Source organism: Macrobrachium rosenbergii, chromosome 14, assembly GCF_040412425.1.
Source record: "Macrobrachium rosenbergii isolate ZJJX-2024 chromosome 14, ASM4041242v1, whole genome shotgun sequence".
Lineage (NCBI taxonomy): Eukaryota > Metazoa > Arthropoda > Malacostraca > Decapoda > Palaemonidae > Macrobrachium > Macrobrachium rosenbergii.
The window spans coordinates 42,284,771-42,298,473 of record NC_089754.1 but is presented as its reverse complement, the minus strand read 5'-3'; the positions used below and the strand labels follow the sequence as shown (position 1 = coordinate 42,298,473).

Sequence of the window (13,703 nt, the reverse complement as noted above, 5' to 3'; positions counted from 1 at the left end):
AGTGCACCTCTCACGGTGCACTGTAGGCATTACTTAAGGCTTTTTGCAGCGTCCCCTCGGCCCCTAGTTGCAACCCCTTTCATTTCTTTAACTGTACTTCCATTCATATTCTCTTTCTTCCGTCATGCTATTCATCCTCTCCTAACAACTATTTCATTGTGCAACTGCGAGGTTTTCCTCCTGTCACACCTTTAGAACCTTTCTACTGTCAATTTCCCTTTCAGCGCTGAATGACCTTACAGGTCCCAGTGCTTGGCCTTTGGCCGACACTATATTCCACAACAATGAATTAGACATTTCATACCTAGACAACAAAGAATCAACTGGGGGTGACCATACCTCATCTTATTTGCTATCTGCAATTTTATAAAAGTTAAATGAGGAAATGTTTCAATATTCACGACGGCACAAGTCGACATTAAACCAGCAATTATCAAAAATATTTATTCCCTATTTCAATGTCCAATCTTATGCATAATAAGCGTTTTAGACAACCAAAAAGGAGAGAGCCTATTTTTATCCAAGCACGATAAAAAAAATTACCAAACACTATTCACACGTATTTCCTCACAAGATTTTAAAACAGTTGACAGCTTTTCAACTTTAAAAACCAATTCATTTCAACAGAGGGAAAAGCACGAGCAACCGAAGCCGTTGTTAATGATTTGTGTAATCCTTTAGATCCCAATCCATTAGCGTAAGTTTACATATGCATTTCAAAACAGTTTATACTGAAGCTCATGAAAACACTCGAGTCAACTCAAAACGTGAAGAGCCATCCTACTTGACACGACGACGATGTCAGCTAAAGATATAGCACCGTTTCTCAGCCCCAACGTTATTTGATATATATATATATATATATATATATATATATATATATATATATATATATATATATATATATATATATATATATATATATATATATATATATATATATATATATATATATATAATATATATATATATATATATATATATATATATATATATATATATATATATATATATATATACACACATACACATATAGGTTATACACATAGGCACATACACAACAAACACTTTTAGGGACTGACTAACAAACTCACGGAAACTAAACCACTGACCCAAAGCCAGCGGTTGGAGTAATATGGTATAGGTAGGGGTATGCAAAGGCATACGAGCGCCTCATCGTCGTATTCACTTGAGGCTAAGGCAACGGATCAACCAACCTTAAGCATAAAGGGTATGTGCCCAAAGAGAGGCGACTGCCAGCCAAGGCCGACTCTTAAATAAAGAAGGAAGAATGCCAAGATGGAGAGAGCCAGTAGTAATAGTGGTAGTAGATTCCATCATCCTGAATCTATCCTGAAGTGACTTAAAACAATTTTTTTTTCATGAAGTGACTTAAAAATACTGTTTTTTTTTTTTATCGAGAAGTGACATTAACTTAATTTTTTCCTGAATTGACATAATCACAATTTTTTTCCTGAAGTGGCGTAAAAAATTCATTTCCTGAAGTGATATAAACAATCTTTTTCATGAAGTGGCGTGAACAATTTTTTTCCTGAAGTGACATAAATACAATTTTTTTTCATGAAATGACAATTTTTTTAAGTTACCTAAACACATTTTTCCTCAAGTGACATAAACACAATTATTTTCCTGAAGTGACATACTGATTTTTTTCCTGAATTGACATAAACAATTTTTTCCCGAAGTGGCAAACAATTTTTTTATGAAGTGACAATTTTTTCTTCATGAAGTGACATAAACAATTTTTTTTCCTGAGATGACGTAAATTATTATTTTTTTCCTGAAGTGACATATACAATTTTATTTTTCTGAAGTGACATAAACATTTTTTCCTGAAGTCCATAAGCAATTTTTTTTCATGACGTGACAAACTATTTTTTTTTTTATCTAACCATATCCAAACTTGTACATAATCACCGTTTCCCCAAAAAGTTTCCTCCTTTTTCAAGTCATAACCGGAAATACAAGCCAGACTTCTGATTGTCAACCACCGTAACAAAGAGTACTACTCTCTCTCTCTCTCTCTCTCTCTCTCTCTCTCTCTCTCTCTCTCTCTCTCTCTCTCTCTCCAACCGCCTTGAGAATCGAGGCGACCACCCTTCAGATCGGCATTGTCGACTTAGTCCAGAGCAAAATATTTCCAGCGGAAAGGATTTATCAGGGCGAACTTCTCAAACAGAGAGAGAGAGAGAGAGAGAGAGAGAGAGAGAGAGAGAGAGAGAGAGAGAGAGAGAGAGAGAGAGAGAGAGAGAGAGAGAGAGAGTTATAAAGGGGCCATCAATACTTGTGGTCCTCTATAGTTGGTCTAACTGAAGAATATATTTGCGCCTAACAATAAATAATGAGGGTAGCATGATTCATATCATATAATTGCTAATTAATTCATACAATTTATAATTAAATGCTTGTCAGAATGACATTTATTATCCATTCACGCGTGTTAGAATGACATTTATTTCCCCATTCATAAAAGCAAAGAGTAAAAATTTGCGTTTTCAGGCAAACCTTACAAAAAGAAAAAAAAAAAAGAATGGAGAAAAAAGTAAAAAAAAAAAAAAAAAAAAATCACCGGAGAGAAAATATCATTTCCAAGCCCTGTATATCTTCCCGGGGCAGTTTTTCTTTGACCTGCCCTGCCCGGAAAGAAAAATAATGCATGCCAAAAAGCTTATCGGATCAGCCTGAAGTATTGAAGACTGCTTAGGCTTTTGAATGTGACTTACGTTATTCCTTTTTCTCAGGCACAGAGAGAGAGAGAGAGAGAGAGAGAGAGAGAGAGAGAGAGAGAGAGAGAGAGAGAGAGAGAGAGAGAGAGAGAGAGAGAGAGGATTCGGGCACCACCTCAGTGAGGCTTCTGATATATCGACTTCCGATTTCTTCCCCACCCCTCTTTCTCTTTCTCTCCCTCTCTTTCTCTCTTTTTATTTTTATTGCTATTTTAGGGAGCGATAAGAGGTGGGAAGGAACGAAGAGGCTTAGGCCCTGCGGATGGCTCAAGTTGAAATGGCGATGGATCTTGAGAAAAAAATAAAAAAAAAAACTAAAAATATATATATATAAACATAAACATATCACACACACACACACATATATATATATATGCATTATACGTATGCATACATACATACACACACATATAAATATGTATATACAGTATATATATATATATATATATATATATATATATATATACATACACACATATATATATTTGTTTAATTAGAGAAAAAATAATGGTACACTTCAAGACTCCTTATACTATCCCATCCTACTGACGTGATTCAACTCATCCACTCCACAAGTCACTCCATATTTCACTGGGTCCTATTGCAGCTCGCACGAGACTCCTAGAGCCAGTTGTAAATTTCAGTGGCGCTTTTATTTCTACAGAGGGAAGTTGTTATCATTACACTGAAACGAAATCTTCTCATTAGGCCTCCAATGCCCCTCCCATACAGCTCAACTTAAAAATATTGCACTGGAATCCTTATGTATGGAGGCCTTGACGATGCAGGCAGTCACTGATTGCGAATGGAGTACATTAAAAAAAAAGATACCTTTTAATGGTCTTGGAAAAACGCTAACCTTTGTCTAAAAATAAACTACTATGGATATTCACCAAATTGCAATATAACATTTCCGTATTCAAGTAATAATAATAATAATAATAATAATAATAATAATAATAATAATATATAAATGGATGTGTGTGTGTGGGTGTGTGTGTATGTGTCTCACACAACTCTGAAATGCATTGATCAATTTCAACCAAACTTGGTATACATATGACTTACTATCTAGAAGAGAATACTGAGAGGGTAAGACAACACTAGCACTAAAGGAGTGTTATGGAGGAGAGAGAGAGAGAGAGAGAGAGAGAGAGAGAGAGAGAGAGAGAGAGAGAGAGAGAGAGAGAGAGAGAGTTTATTGGTTGTCATTCACAGTTTTCCCAGGCAGCGCCGGGTTGGCCAGCTAATAATAATAATAATAATAATAATAATAATAATAATAATAATAATAATAATAATATGCATCATGGTGCACATAAAGAAACAAATTATTCGTAGTCAAAAGAATAAATTTTTGAATGAAATGAGGAAAGTGCACGCATGTCATACAATAATTACCTTTCCAACTACGGGGCAATTCCGCCCACGCTAACGCAAACACAACGTAAACAAAATCCTCTTGACACCTAACGTTCATTCATGCAACGAAACCAGTTACGCACGAACCAACACAATTCGTAAAAGATCAGAGAGGCCTTTAAATAAACAACCAGTAACACGTAAAGCCAAGCTGAACTGAAATCTACTTCTTCGCGTATCGTCATAATTCTTTTGAAATTATGGCGCCGGTTAAAACTCTAAACCCGGTCATTTGATGTGGCTGTAAATTGTAATAACGATACGAAGGGGGGAGTACAGTAATGGCGGAGGGAACGCCGTTATTTACGTATGAAAGGAGGTACGGTGGAGTGGGGTGGGGAGGGACGGGGGGATGATGAGACCATGAGAGGCATGACAATGACTGCGATTGTGATGATTGACTGTAGCTCGGTCCTATCGATGCGGAGTAGCGGTAGCTGGTTTTGCGACGGTTTCATTCTGGGAAACTGCTCGGTAAAGCAAAGTCATCTCGCCAGAATACCATTCTGTATGTATGTATGTATGTATGTATGTATGTATGTATGTATCTATGTATGTATGTATCTATGTATTACACTGTACTGTACTGTACTGTACTGTATGTATGTATGTATGTATGTATGTACTGTAATGTACTATACTATAATGTGCTATACTGTATGTATGTATGTATGTATGTATGTATGTATGCATGTATGTATATATGTTAATTGTATGTAAGATATGTAAGATAATTAAACTTGAACACTTATACAATTGTTCTGTGCATTCATACAAGTAATAAGCGGACCTCGTTTGAACAGAAAGGTATCTAGCGGAGATATTACTACAAAAAGAGATATTACTACAAAAAGTTACAAGTATTCAAGGAGTACTTATCCTTGACCGATGAGGACATAGTCCTTGAATGCCTGTAAAGTCTTCGAGTAAAATCTCCGGTAGATAACATCCTGTTTCAATGAGGTCCTGTTATTAAATGTATGTATGTATGTATATGTATGAATGTATATATGTACGTATGTAAGAATAGCCTGATGTGTCCAAAACCTGAGCAGTCAAGGTTTCAATTCTAGACTGAGGTAATCCACACGCAAAACGTTCCATTTTTAAGTGCATAATAATGTCGCAGCAGTGACGACAGTTATAGCTATATCCTTAATGCATTAAATAGTAAAATTAGTGACATTAATAGCTGCGCGAGACAAAATGACAAACATTAATCCATTGTAACTGAATGACATAACTGGTTTAATAGAGGACAGTCCAGCAGTTCTGCTTTTGACAAAAAGGATCATCATGCCGGAATATATTTTTTTTCTAACTAAAGGATTATAATACCTGAATATAAATAATCCATTTCTGAGACGCAAAATCAGGCGTAACTTTTTTTTTATTCTATGAAGAAATCATACCCAAAAAGGGACTGGGTTCTCCTGGTGCAAAAACCTAAGTCTCAGAACATGCGAAACTTTAAAAGGTATTCCTTGTCGCCTTAACGCGGCCTTGACCAACGACTTATCAATCTTGAATTCCTCGAGGGGCATTCATCTCCGCCGGGTAATTCATGGACGAAGTTTGAAACCTAACCGCAAAGAAAGAAAAATAATATAAAAATAATAAAATCCATTGTATATCTCCCCAGGACGAACTGGATTAATAGGTAGGAATAAAATCCAACCTCTTGAGGGATGAAATATAACTAGAGAAAGTTTCAACCTTGATAAAAGAATCTGGTCACAAAATTCTGAAACTTAAAGAACAATGAAATGGACAATGCAAAGTACGCAATTCGCGCAATTGTTTGGATACACGAGACATACGAGTATACCAGGTTTTATAGAAAACGGGATTAAAAGGGTTGTGGCTCACCCTAGATCGAACTCTGGATTTCGCTGAATGCCTGGTACTTAATAACCATTATATATATATATATATATATATATATATATATATATATATATATATATATATATATATATATATATATATATATTATATAAGCACGTTAAAAGAAAAAGAAGAAGAAGAAGAAGATATATATATATATATATATATATATATATATATATATATATATATATATATATATATGTATGTATAATATCCATATGAAAGTATGTATGAATGCATATATATATATATATATATATATATATATATATATATATATATATATATATATATATATATATATATATATATAATGTATGTATGTTTCAGGTACGTCCGCAAAAGGACAAATGCCCCTTTAATCACTGAATAAATGAGACCGTATTGGCATTATGGTTACCGAAAAACTATTCACAAAACGCCAGGTTCTGTTAATCATGGATCCGAGAAAAGAAAATATCTTCCAAGCTGAATACTCTCATTCGAGCGGTATCTCATTTCACAAAAACAAGACATTAATACTTCTGAAACTTCTAGGAAAAGCCTACGCGGAATATGAATATCTCATTTCTTCTTCATTATTCATCTTCTTGCTCGGCCACTAATTTAACAATTAAAAACTGCGCAGAAGTTTCTTCGGCACAAGCGAGTTTTCAGTACAGCCGCTTCAGCGCATAATCAAGGCCACCGAAAACTGATCTAACTTTCGGTGGTCTCGGTATAATGCTGTATGAGCCGTGGAACATGAATCTCTAACCACGGCCCGGTGGTGGCCTGTCCTGTATCGTTGTCAGATGCACGATTATATCTGACTTTAACCTTAAATTAAATAAAAACTACTGAGGCTAGAGGGCTGCAATCTGGTATGTTTGATTACTGGTGGGTGGATGATCAAAATACCAATTTGCAGCCCTCTAGCCTCAGACTAAGGAATTCAGATACTAGCTACGTGTACAGGGCCGTTTATTGTTACCTAAATTCTACTGATGTGAAACTACATGATGCCTACAAAATCTCTCTCTCTCTCTCTCTTCAACTCTACACCTATTCAACTATATATATGTATATATATATATATATATATATATATATATATATATATATATATATATATATATATATATATATATATATATATCATATTATATATATAAATATATTACCTCGTTCTACATAATTGTTCTGTTTAGTAGAATTACTAAAAGGACCTCATTTACCATCAGAATTTGAATTTGATCCTTTACCTAGATCTCATATATTTATATATATATATATATCAAATAAAATACATATATATAACCCTGCTGGTCAGTTCAGGTGAAAACGTCATTGTTCTGATATTCCGGTTGCAGCTTCTAATCCTGCCCGTTCGTCCGAATTTCTTCATTTGATTCTTTACCTGGATCTCAGGCTTTGTAGTGACAAAAGTATCAAATAAAATATATTACGAAATCGAGCAGTTCAGAGGGTATTGTGTGATTATAATTACACACACACACACACACACACACACATATATATATATATATATATATATATATATATATATATATATATATATATATATATATATATATATATATATATATATATATATATATATATATATATATATATATCTTCTTATTTTAACGTATATATATATATTATATATATATATATATATGTATGCATATGTATATATATACATATATCATTTAAAATCTCATACACTTTCCTCCAAATTCTCGACTCCTGTCATATTCGGCCATACAGGTCTTCGGCATCAGGAAGGAAGCCGGGTGTGTAAGAGTCACCTTCCTCCACGGACGGAAGGTTCACGAAAAAATTTCGTTATCTGCCGTGTACAGGATCTGATGGACCATCATCAACCGAAGCACACGACAAAGACCGGAAAATGCACGACTGGCGCAAACGACAACGTTCAAATTCCACAGCTTGTTAATGACAGAGATGGATTTTCGATGAACTTGATGAAATGGTTTAATGTCGCGGAAACAAATGAAATGGTGTGTATGTATGGATGTATGCATGTGTATGCAATGCATACATACATACAGACTATATGTATGTATATATGTGTAATATATATATGTATATATATATATATTTATATATATATATATATATTACACTATATATACTGTATATATGAACACACTCACACATATAATATATATGTATATATATACATATCTATATATATATATATATATATATATATATATATATATATATATATATATATATATATATATATATATATAAAACAGTAACTGTGATAACCAAAATCTCCTCTCATCTTCTCTATTTCTTCACACTTTTCTTGAAATACTCTTCACGGCAAAATTCATGATCCAGATACAGAACCAAATGAAAGAATTTTGACTCCCAACCAGGATTCGAACCTGCATTTTTGTATTTTCGCTTACTAAGATACAAATTCAACCATAACGACCGAATAACTTACACCCAAATGGAATTACATATGGTAAGTGAGCCTTCCCCCACCTCCCATTTATCCGTAATCCTGTAAACTACAGTTCCGACCTGTAAATCGAAATCATTCTCCATCAAGATACCAAAGTAATAAGATTGTAACACATGGCCATAGTTATTAGTATATATGATAAGTCTTACTTAATACAAATGAGTCCATACGTTTATAAAATGAAACTATAGTAACACCATATTCTGTGGAAGCTTGAATTTCAAGTCAATGGCCCCTCTATTGGCTTGTTCCATATGAACAGGTTTTATCTCCACTATAATGATAATGATGATAATTTATTACATGGCAACCATTTTTAAGTCTATAAAGTAACAAGGCCTGAATAAAATCATTTCAAACTTAGACATATTCCTTTTATAATGTACCAGTTTGAATGGTTACATCATAACTTTTTATAGATTGAAGTTTTGAATGCTATAATGAAAGGACAACTGAGTTCTCTTCAACATAATGTTACTGCATTATAGAACGGCAACGAAATGAGCAATACTGCCAGCAAGAACAACACAACCACTACATCACGAGCAACAAAAGCAGCAACAGTACCAGCAACAGCAACGCAACTAACACCACCACCACGAGCAACAACAAAAGCAGCAACTCTCAACACCACCTCCAAGAACAACAACAACAAAAGAAGCAGAAGCAACACCATCACCACCTCCAAAAGCAACAACAAAAGAAGCAACACCACCACCTCCACCACTTTTAAATCCAACAACAAAAGAAGCATAAGCAACACCACCACCACCTCCAGAAACAATAAAAAAAGAAGCAGAAGCAACACCACTGCCAACACACCTCCAATAACAACAACAAAAAAAGCAGAATCACCACCTCCAAAAGCAACGGCAAAAGAAGCAACACCGTCACCTCCAAAAACGACACCAAACCAAGCAGAAGCAACACCACAACACCACCACCAACAACACCACCGTCACCACCTCAGCAGGGTCACCAGGAGTGTCAACACCTCTGAGCCGTTTGATCTGACCCATGGCACGCTTCGAAGCACATGCTGACTAATGCGTCATAATGGATACGATCTTTTGTTTTCCATCTCCGCAAGCGTTTGTTCTCTCTCTCTCTCTCTCTCTCTCTCTCTCTCTCTCTCTCTCTCTCTCTCTCTCTCTCTCTCATCATAAACACACTGACAGCAAAACATCCTTCTATAAATGGCCATGAGAACAGAGAACCTCATGAACACTGTAACACAGAAACAAATGGTTTGAATTCCTAATTAGGTGACCAGGAAGTGAATCCCCACTGATTCCCATTTTTTGTCTATAAATGATTCCTCCTTAACTTGAAGCACCGTCTGTCACGTTTATCAAACTGCTTTCTATTGGTATTATTCCATTTTCATAAATATGGCATTAAGGTTAAATGTCTCAAAGACAGCACTAAAATCAATTTAAACAACGAAAAGTTGTATACATTGCTGGGTTAAGTTTCAATCCAACATGTACGATAAGGCGGTACCTAACAAGCATATGACAGGTGCTTCTGCTAAACTCTTACTTTCAATTCCGTTAGATGGTAATGAAATGTCAGATCTCTCATCTACAAAAATATTGAGTATCCAAAATACTTTAAATTATCTAAAAAGAAAAATTACTACAATCGAATATAAACATCAAAGAGCAACTGATATCTCTCATCAACAAAAATACTGAGTATCCAAAATACTTTAAATTATCTAAAAATATATATATATACTACAATCGAACATAAACATGTACGAACAACTGCTATCTCTCACCTACAAAAATAATGAGTATCCAAAATACTTTAAATTATCTAAAAAAAAAAAAATACTATAACAGAATATAAACATCTATGAGCAACTGCTATTTCTCTCATCTAAAAAATCCTGAGTATTCAAACGGTTTAACATAACACATACTATCAATCATGTTCCTTTCTCTACCTCGCAGTTTTTCATTATTCTTAACTATATACCCTACGGCTGTACCAAGTTGTTCACCAGCCTTAAGAAACATACACAGCATTTATATTTGTTATGGACAAGAATTCCACACTTCTAGAAAAATAACCGTTATCAAAGCAAAACATTTTTAGAGAGAAAATATCAATTCCCATTATTTTTCGTTTCAGCCAACGAGATACGCCATTTCTACTAAAAGGGTACAACGAACTCTCTACATAAGCCTCTTGGATTCCGTAACATAATGCAAAGGACCTCTTAAATATAAAATAAATAAATAAAGAAATAAGCAAAAAACCGAGATTATTCGCTATATATAACTAGGCCTATTACAGGAAGCAGGTTTTAAAAGCCCTTCCATAAAAAGAAATATGTAAACAAACCGAGATTGTTCGCGCTATAAAATAAATAAAAAATAAATAATTAAAGAAACAAATGAGCAACCAAACCGAGATTATTTGCTATATATAACTAGGCCTGTTACAGGAAGCAGGTTTTAAAAACCTAAAATAAAAACATACACAAAGAAATATGTAAACAAACCGAGATTATTCGCGCTGTAACTCGGCCTATTACAGGAAGCAGGTTTTAAAAAGGCTGGGTGCGTGCGCGTACATAATCCCCGCAATGAGACACTCACGGCATAGAGAATGCATTTTCTGATAACACAAAAATATTTCGAAATAATATCTCCGCAAATAAAACGGCGGCACCCGCGACGAGCCAACTATAATTGGATTCGGACCCCGCTATATAAGTTCAGCACATAACAAGACTTCCAACAGACGAAGAAAAAGGAGAGAGAGAGAGAGAGAGAGAGAGAGAGAGAGAGAGAGAGAGAGAGAGAGAGAGAGAGAGAGAGAGAGAGAGAGAGAGAGAGAGATTTTTTCATATGAGGTCGTTCAGCGCTGGAAAGGAAATTGAGAGTAGGTTTGAAAGGTGTAACAGGAAGAAAATCTCGCAGTTGCATTATGAAATAATTGTTAGGAGAGGGTGGATAGCAAGATGGAAGAAAGATAATATGAATGGAGGTACAGTAAAAGGAATGAAAGGGGTTGCAGCTAGGGGCCGAAGGGACGTTGCAAAGAGCCTTTAGTAATACCTACAGTGTACCCCGTGAGGTGCACTGACGGCACTACACCCCTACGGGTTTAAATGATATATACCCATGCTGAATGTTAATGAATGAAGTAAGAAGCATGGTGACTACCTTCACATTATTTCCCTTTTTGATAGATGTATAGATTGTTTACCATAAGCATCGCTTTCTAATAACTTAGATAAAAAGGTATACTTGATCTTTGTATTGATGCTACAGGAGTATGCCTGCGTTCCCATTAACACGGACAGTTCCAAGTATAAAGCACCGATAGTTATGGGGTAATCAAATGTACTTGATGTTGGTAACTGGTAAAAATGGATGGTGCATATGATCCCTGAAAATTAATGAAAATTCTTAAAGGCAGATGGAAGAAGAAGTATTTGTCATCAATATAAACCCGCAGAAAAACCAAAGAGGAGAATGCTTTCCCAATAAAGAAGGCAATGTAGGTTCTGTCACCGAGGGAAGCAGCTGAACTTATATGGAAAGGAAAGTTCACAAGAATGTCGGAAAGCATAATTTTGGCGAGAATACAAAATTCTTTCCTGCATGCGGTGTTACGGAACTTGCTGAAGCCAAGCGTGTCCTAATTTTGGTGTAAGGCGATTCTCTCCTCGGAGACCAAGACCAGATAAAGAACTAAATTCAATTGGGAAAAGTTCCAATTCTAATATGACGAAGTACTGTCAGTAAACGACAAAAACGCCACACTGATTAAAACGATGAAGATGTCTTTTGACTTTCAGCAAACCTTTCATTGTGTAATAAAAATCCACAATAATACAGTAAATTGTATTACTATGTACAAGACAGTTTACTATACAATTGTGGATTTTTATTACACAAACTGTTTTTAACGAGATTGTGAATTTCTAAGCAAACAACAATATACATCTGATCCAGTTGTGTATTGTGAATAAAACAGTTTTGTAGTCTGGTATGACCTACAACAAACCTGCATCTACGTATAACTTATTAAGGTGAACATAACAGAACAATTTTTCTGATCCAAACCAACCAAAAGCAGTTTAACTTTTTTTTGTCAAGACTAAGCTTGTCTTATAACACGCCTCAGGAACAACCTGTAGCAAAAAAAAAAAAAAAAAAAAGGCAACATAAAAAATTCAGGCTTGAAATCCACCACTGCCCAACCTGAAAGTCTAACACACGACGCAAATCTCCTGAGTGGAATAAGGAATCGCGAGCAAAATTAGATATAATTTGAAAGCTTGACCAACTTTCCCTACATTAATAGACGGAAGAAGGGAGCAATTTGTCACGAGCTCTTTAGGTGTTCTCTAATTATCGAGAGCCGGGGGCGGGGGATTCCTCGTTGGTCGATATGCTTAAGGCACGATAAAACAACATCAGTTTTCACAAAGTGTCTAAAACCGCACGATATAAAAATCGGCGTGAGAGAGAGAGAGAGAGAGAGAGAGAGAGAGAGAGAGAGAGAGAGAGAGAGAGAGAGAGAGGGATCGATTTCACTAAACAGCTGCAATAAATGTCCATATGGTAATGATTGCCATTCGACTACCAATGCATTTTCGATGACAACAGTGACTAATAATAATAATAATAATAATAATAATAATAATAATAATAATAATAATAATAATTTACGTTGTAGAAATTGACTCTAAAACTTATTCGTATTTGTTAACCGAAATAGTGTCACACAAATACTTCAAGAAAAGTGTCTTATGATTCAAGTTAAACCTCATACAAAAAAAAACTTGGCCAACTCAAAGCAAACATAGCTTTACTGGCATCACGTAAAACAGGAAAAAAATTACCTTTCAAAGGCTATGTATATTATTTCTTATATTATCCCCTTACAATAATTAAGCATGAAGGGATGAGTAAACTTTTCCTGAGAAAGTAAGATTTTCTCCTTCCAGCGCAAATTATTTATTTTCTGTGTCAGTTATTTATTATCAGTGTCAAAGACCAAAGTCGTTGCAACGCAAGTTTACATCATTCAATCGATCGTTACATGAGAGACCTTGAAACGAATAACAAATGACAGCAGGGGGGATTTTATTTCCTTTGCTTTTCACAACGGATTGCCAAACAATTTGG

General features: G+C 34.9%; 2 protein-coding genes across 23 annotated transcripts in view; one reads left to right on the top strand and one right to left on the bottom strand.

The window, feature by feature from the left end:
- Positions 1-13,703, bottom strand: part of Ehbp1 (Eps15 homology domain containing protein-binding protein 1) — a 745,592-nt gene that overhangs the window by 347,827 nt on the left and 384,062 nt on the right. The window lies entirely within an intron of this gene.
- Positions 8,928-9,703, top strand: LOC136846037 (salivary glue protein Sgs-3-like). The gene has a single exon (XM_067116687.1). The coding sequence runs from the start codon at positions 9,051-9,053 to the stop codon at positions 9,591-9,593; it is 543 nt and encodes a 180-aa protein (XP_066972788.1). The 5' UTR covers positions 8,928-9,050; the 3' UTR covers positions 9,594-9,703.

Coding starts and splice junctions, on each gene's coding strand:
- LOC136846037 (XM_067116687.1), top strand. CDS start 9,051: ATGAGCAATACTGCCAGCAAGAACAACACAACCACTACATCACGAGCA.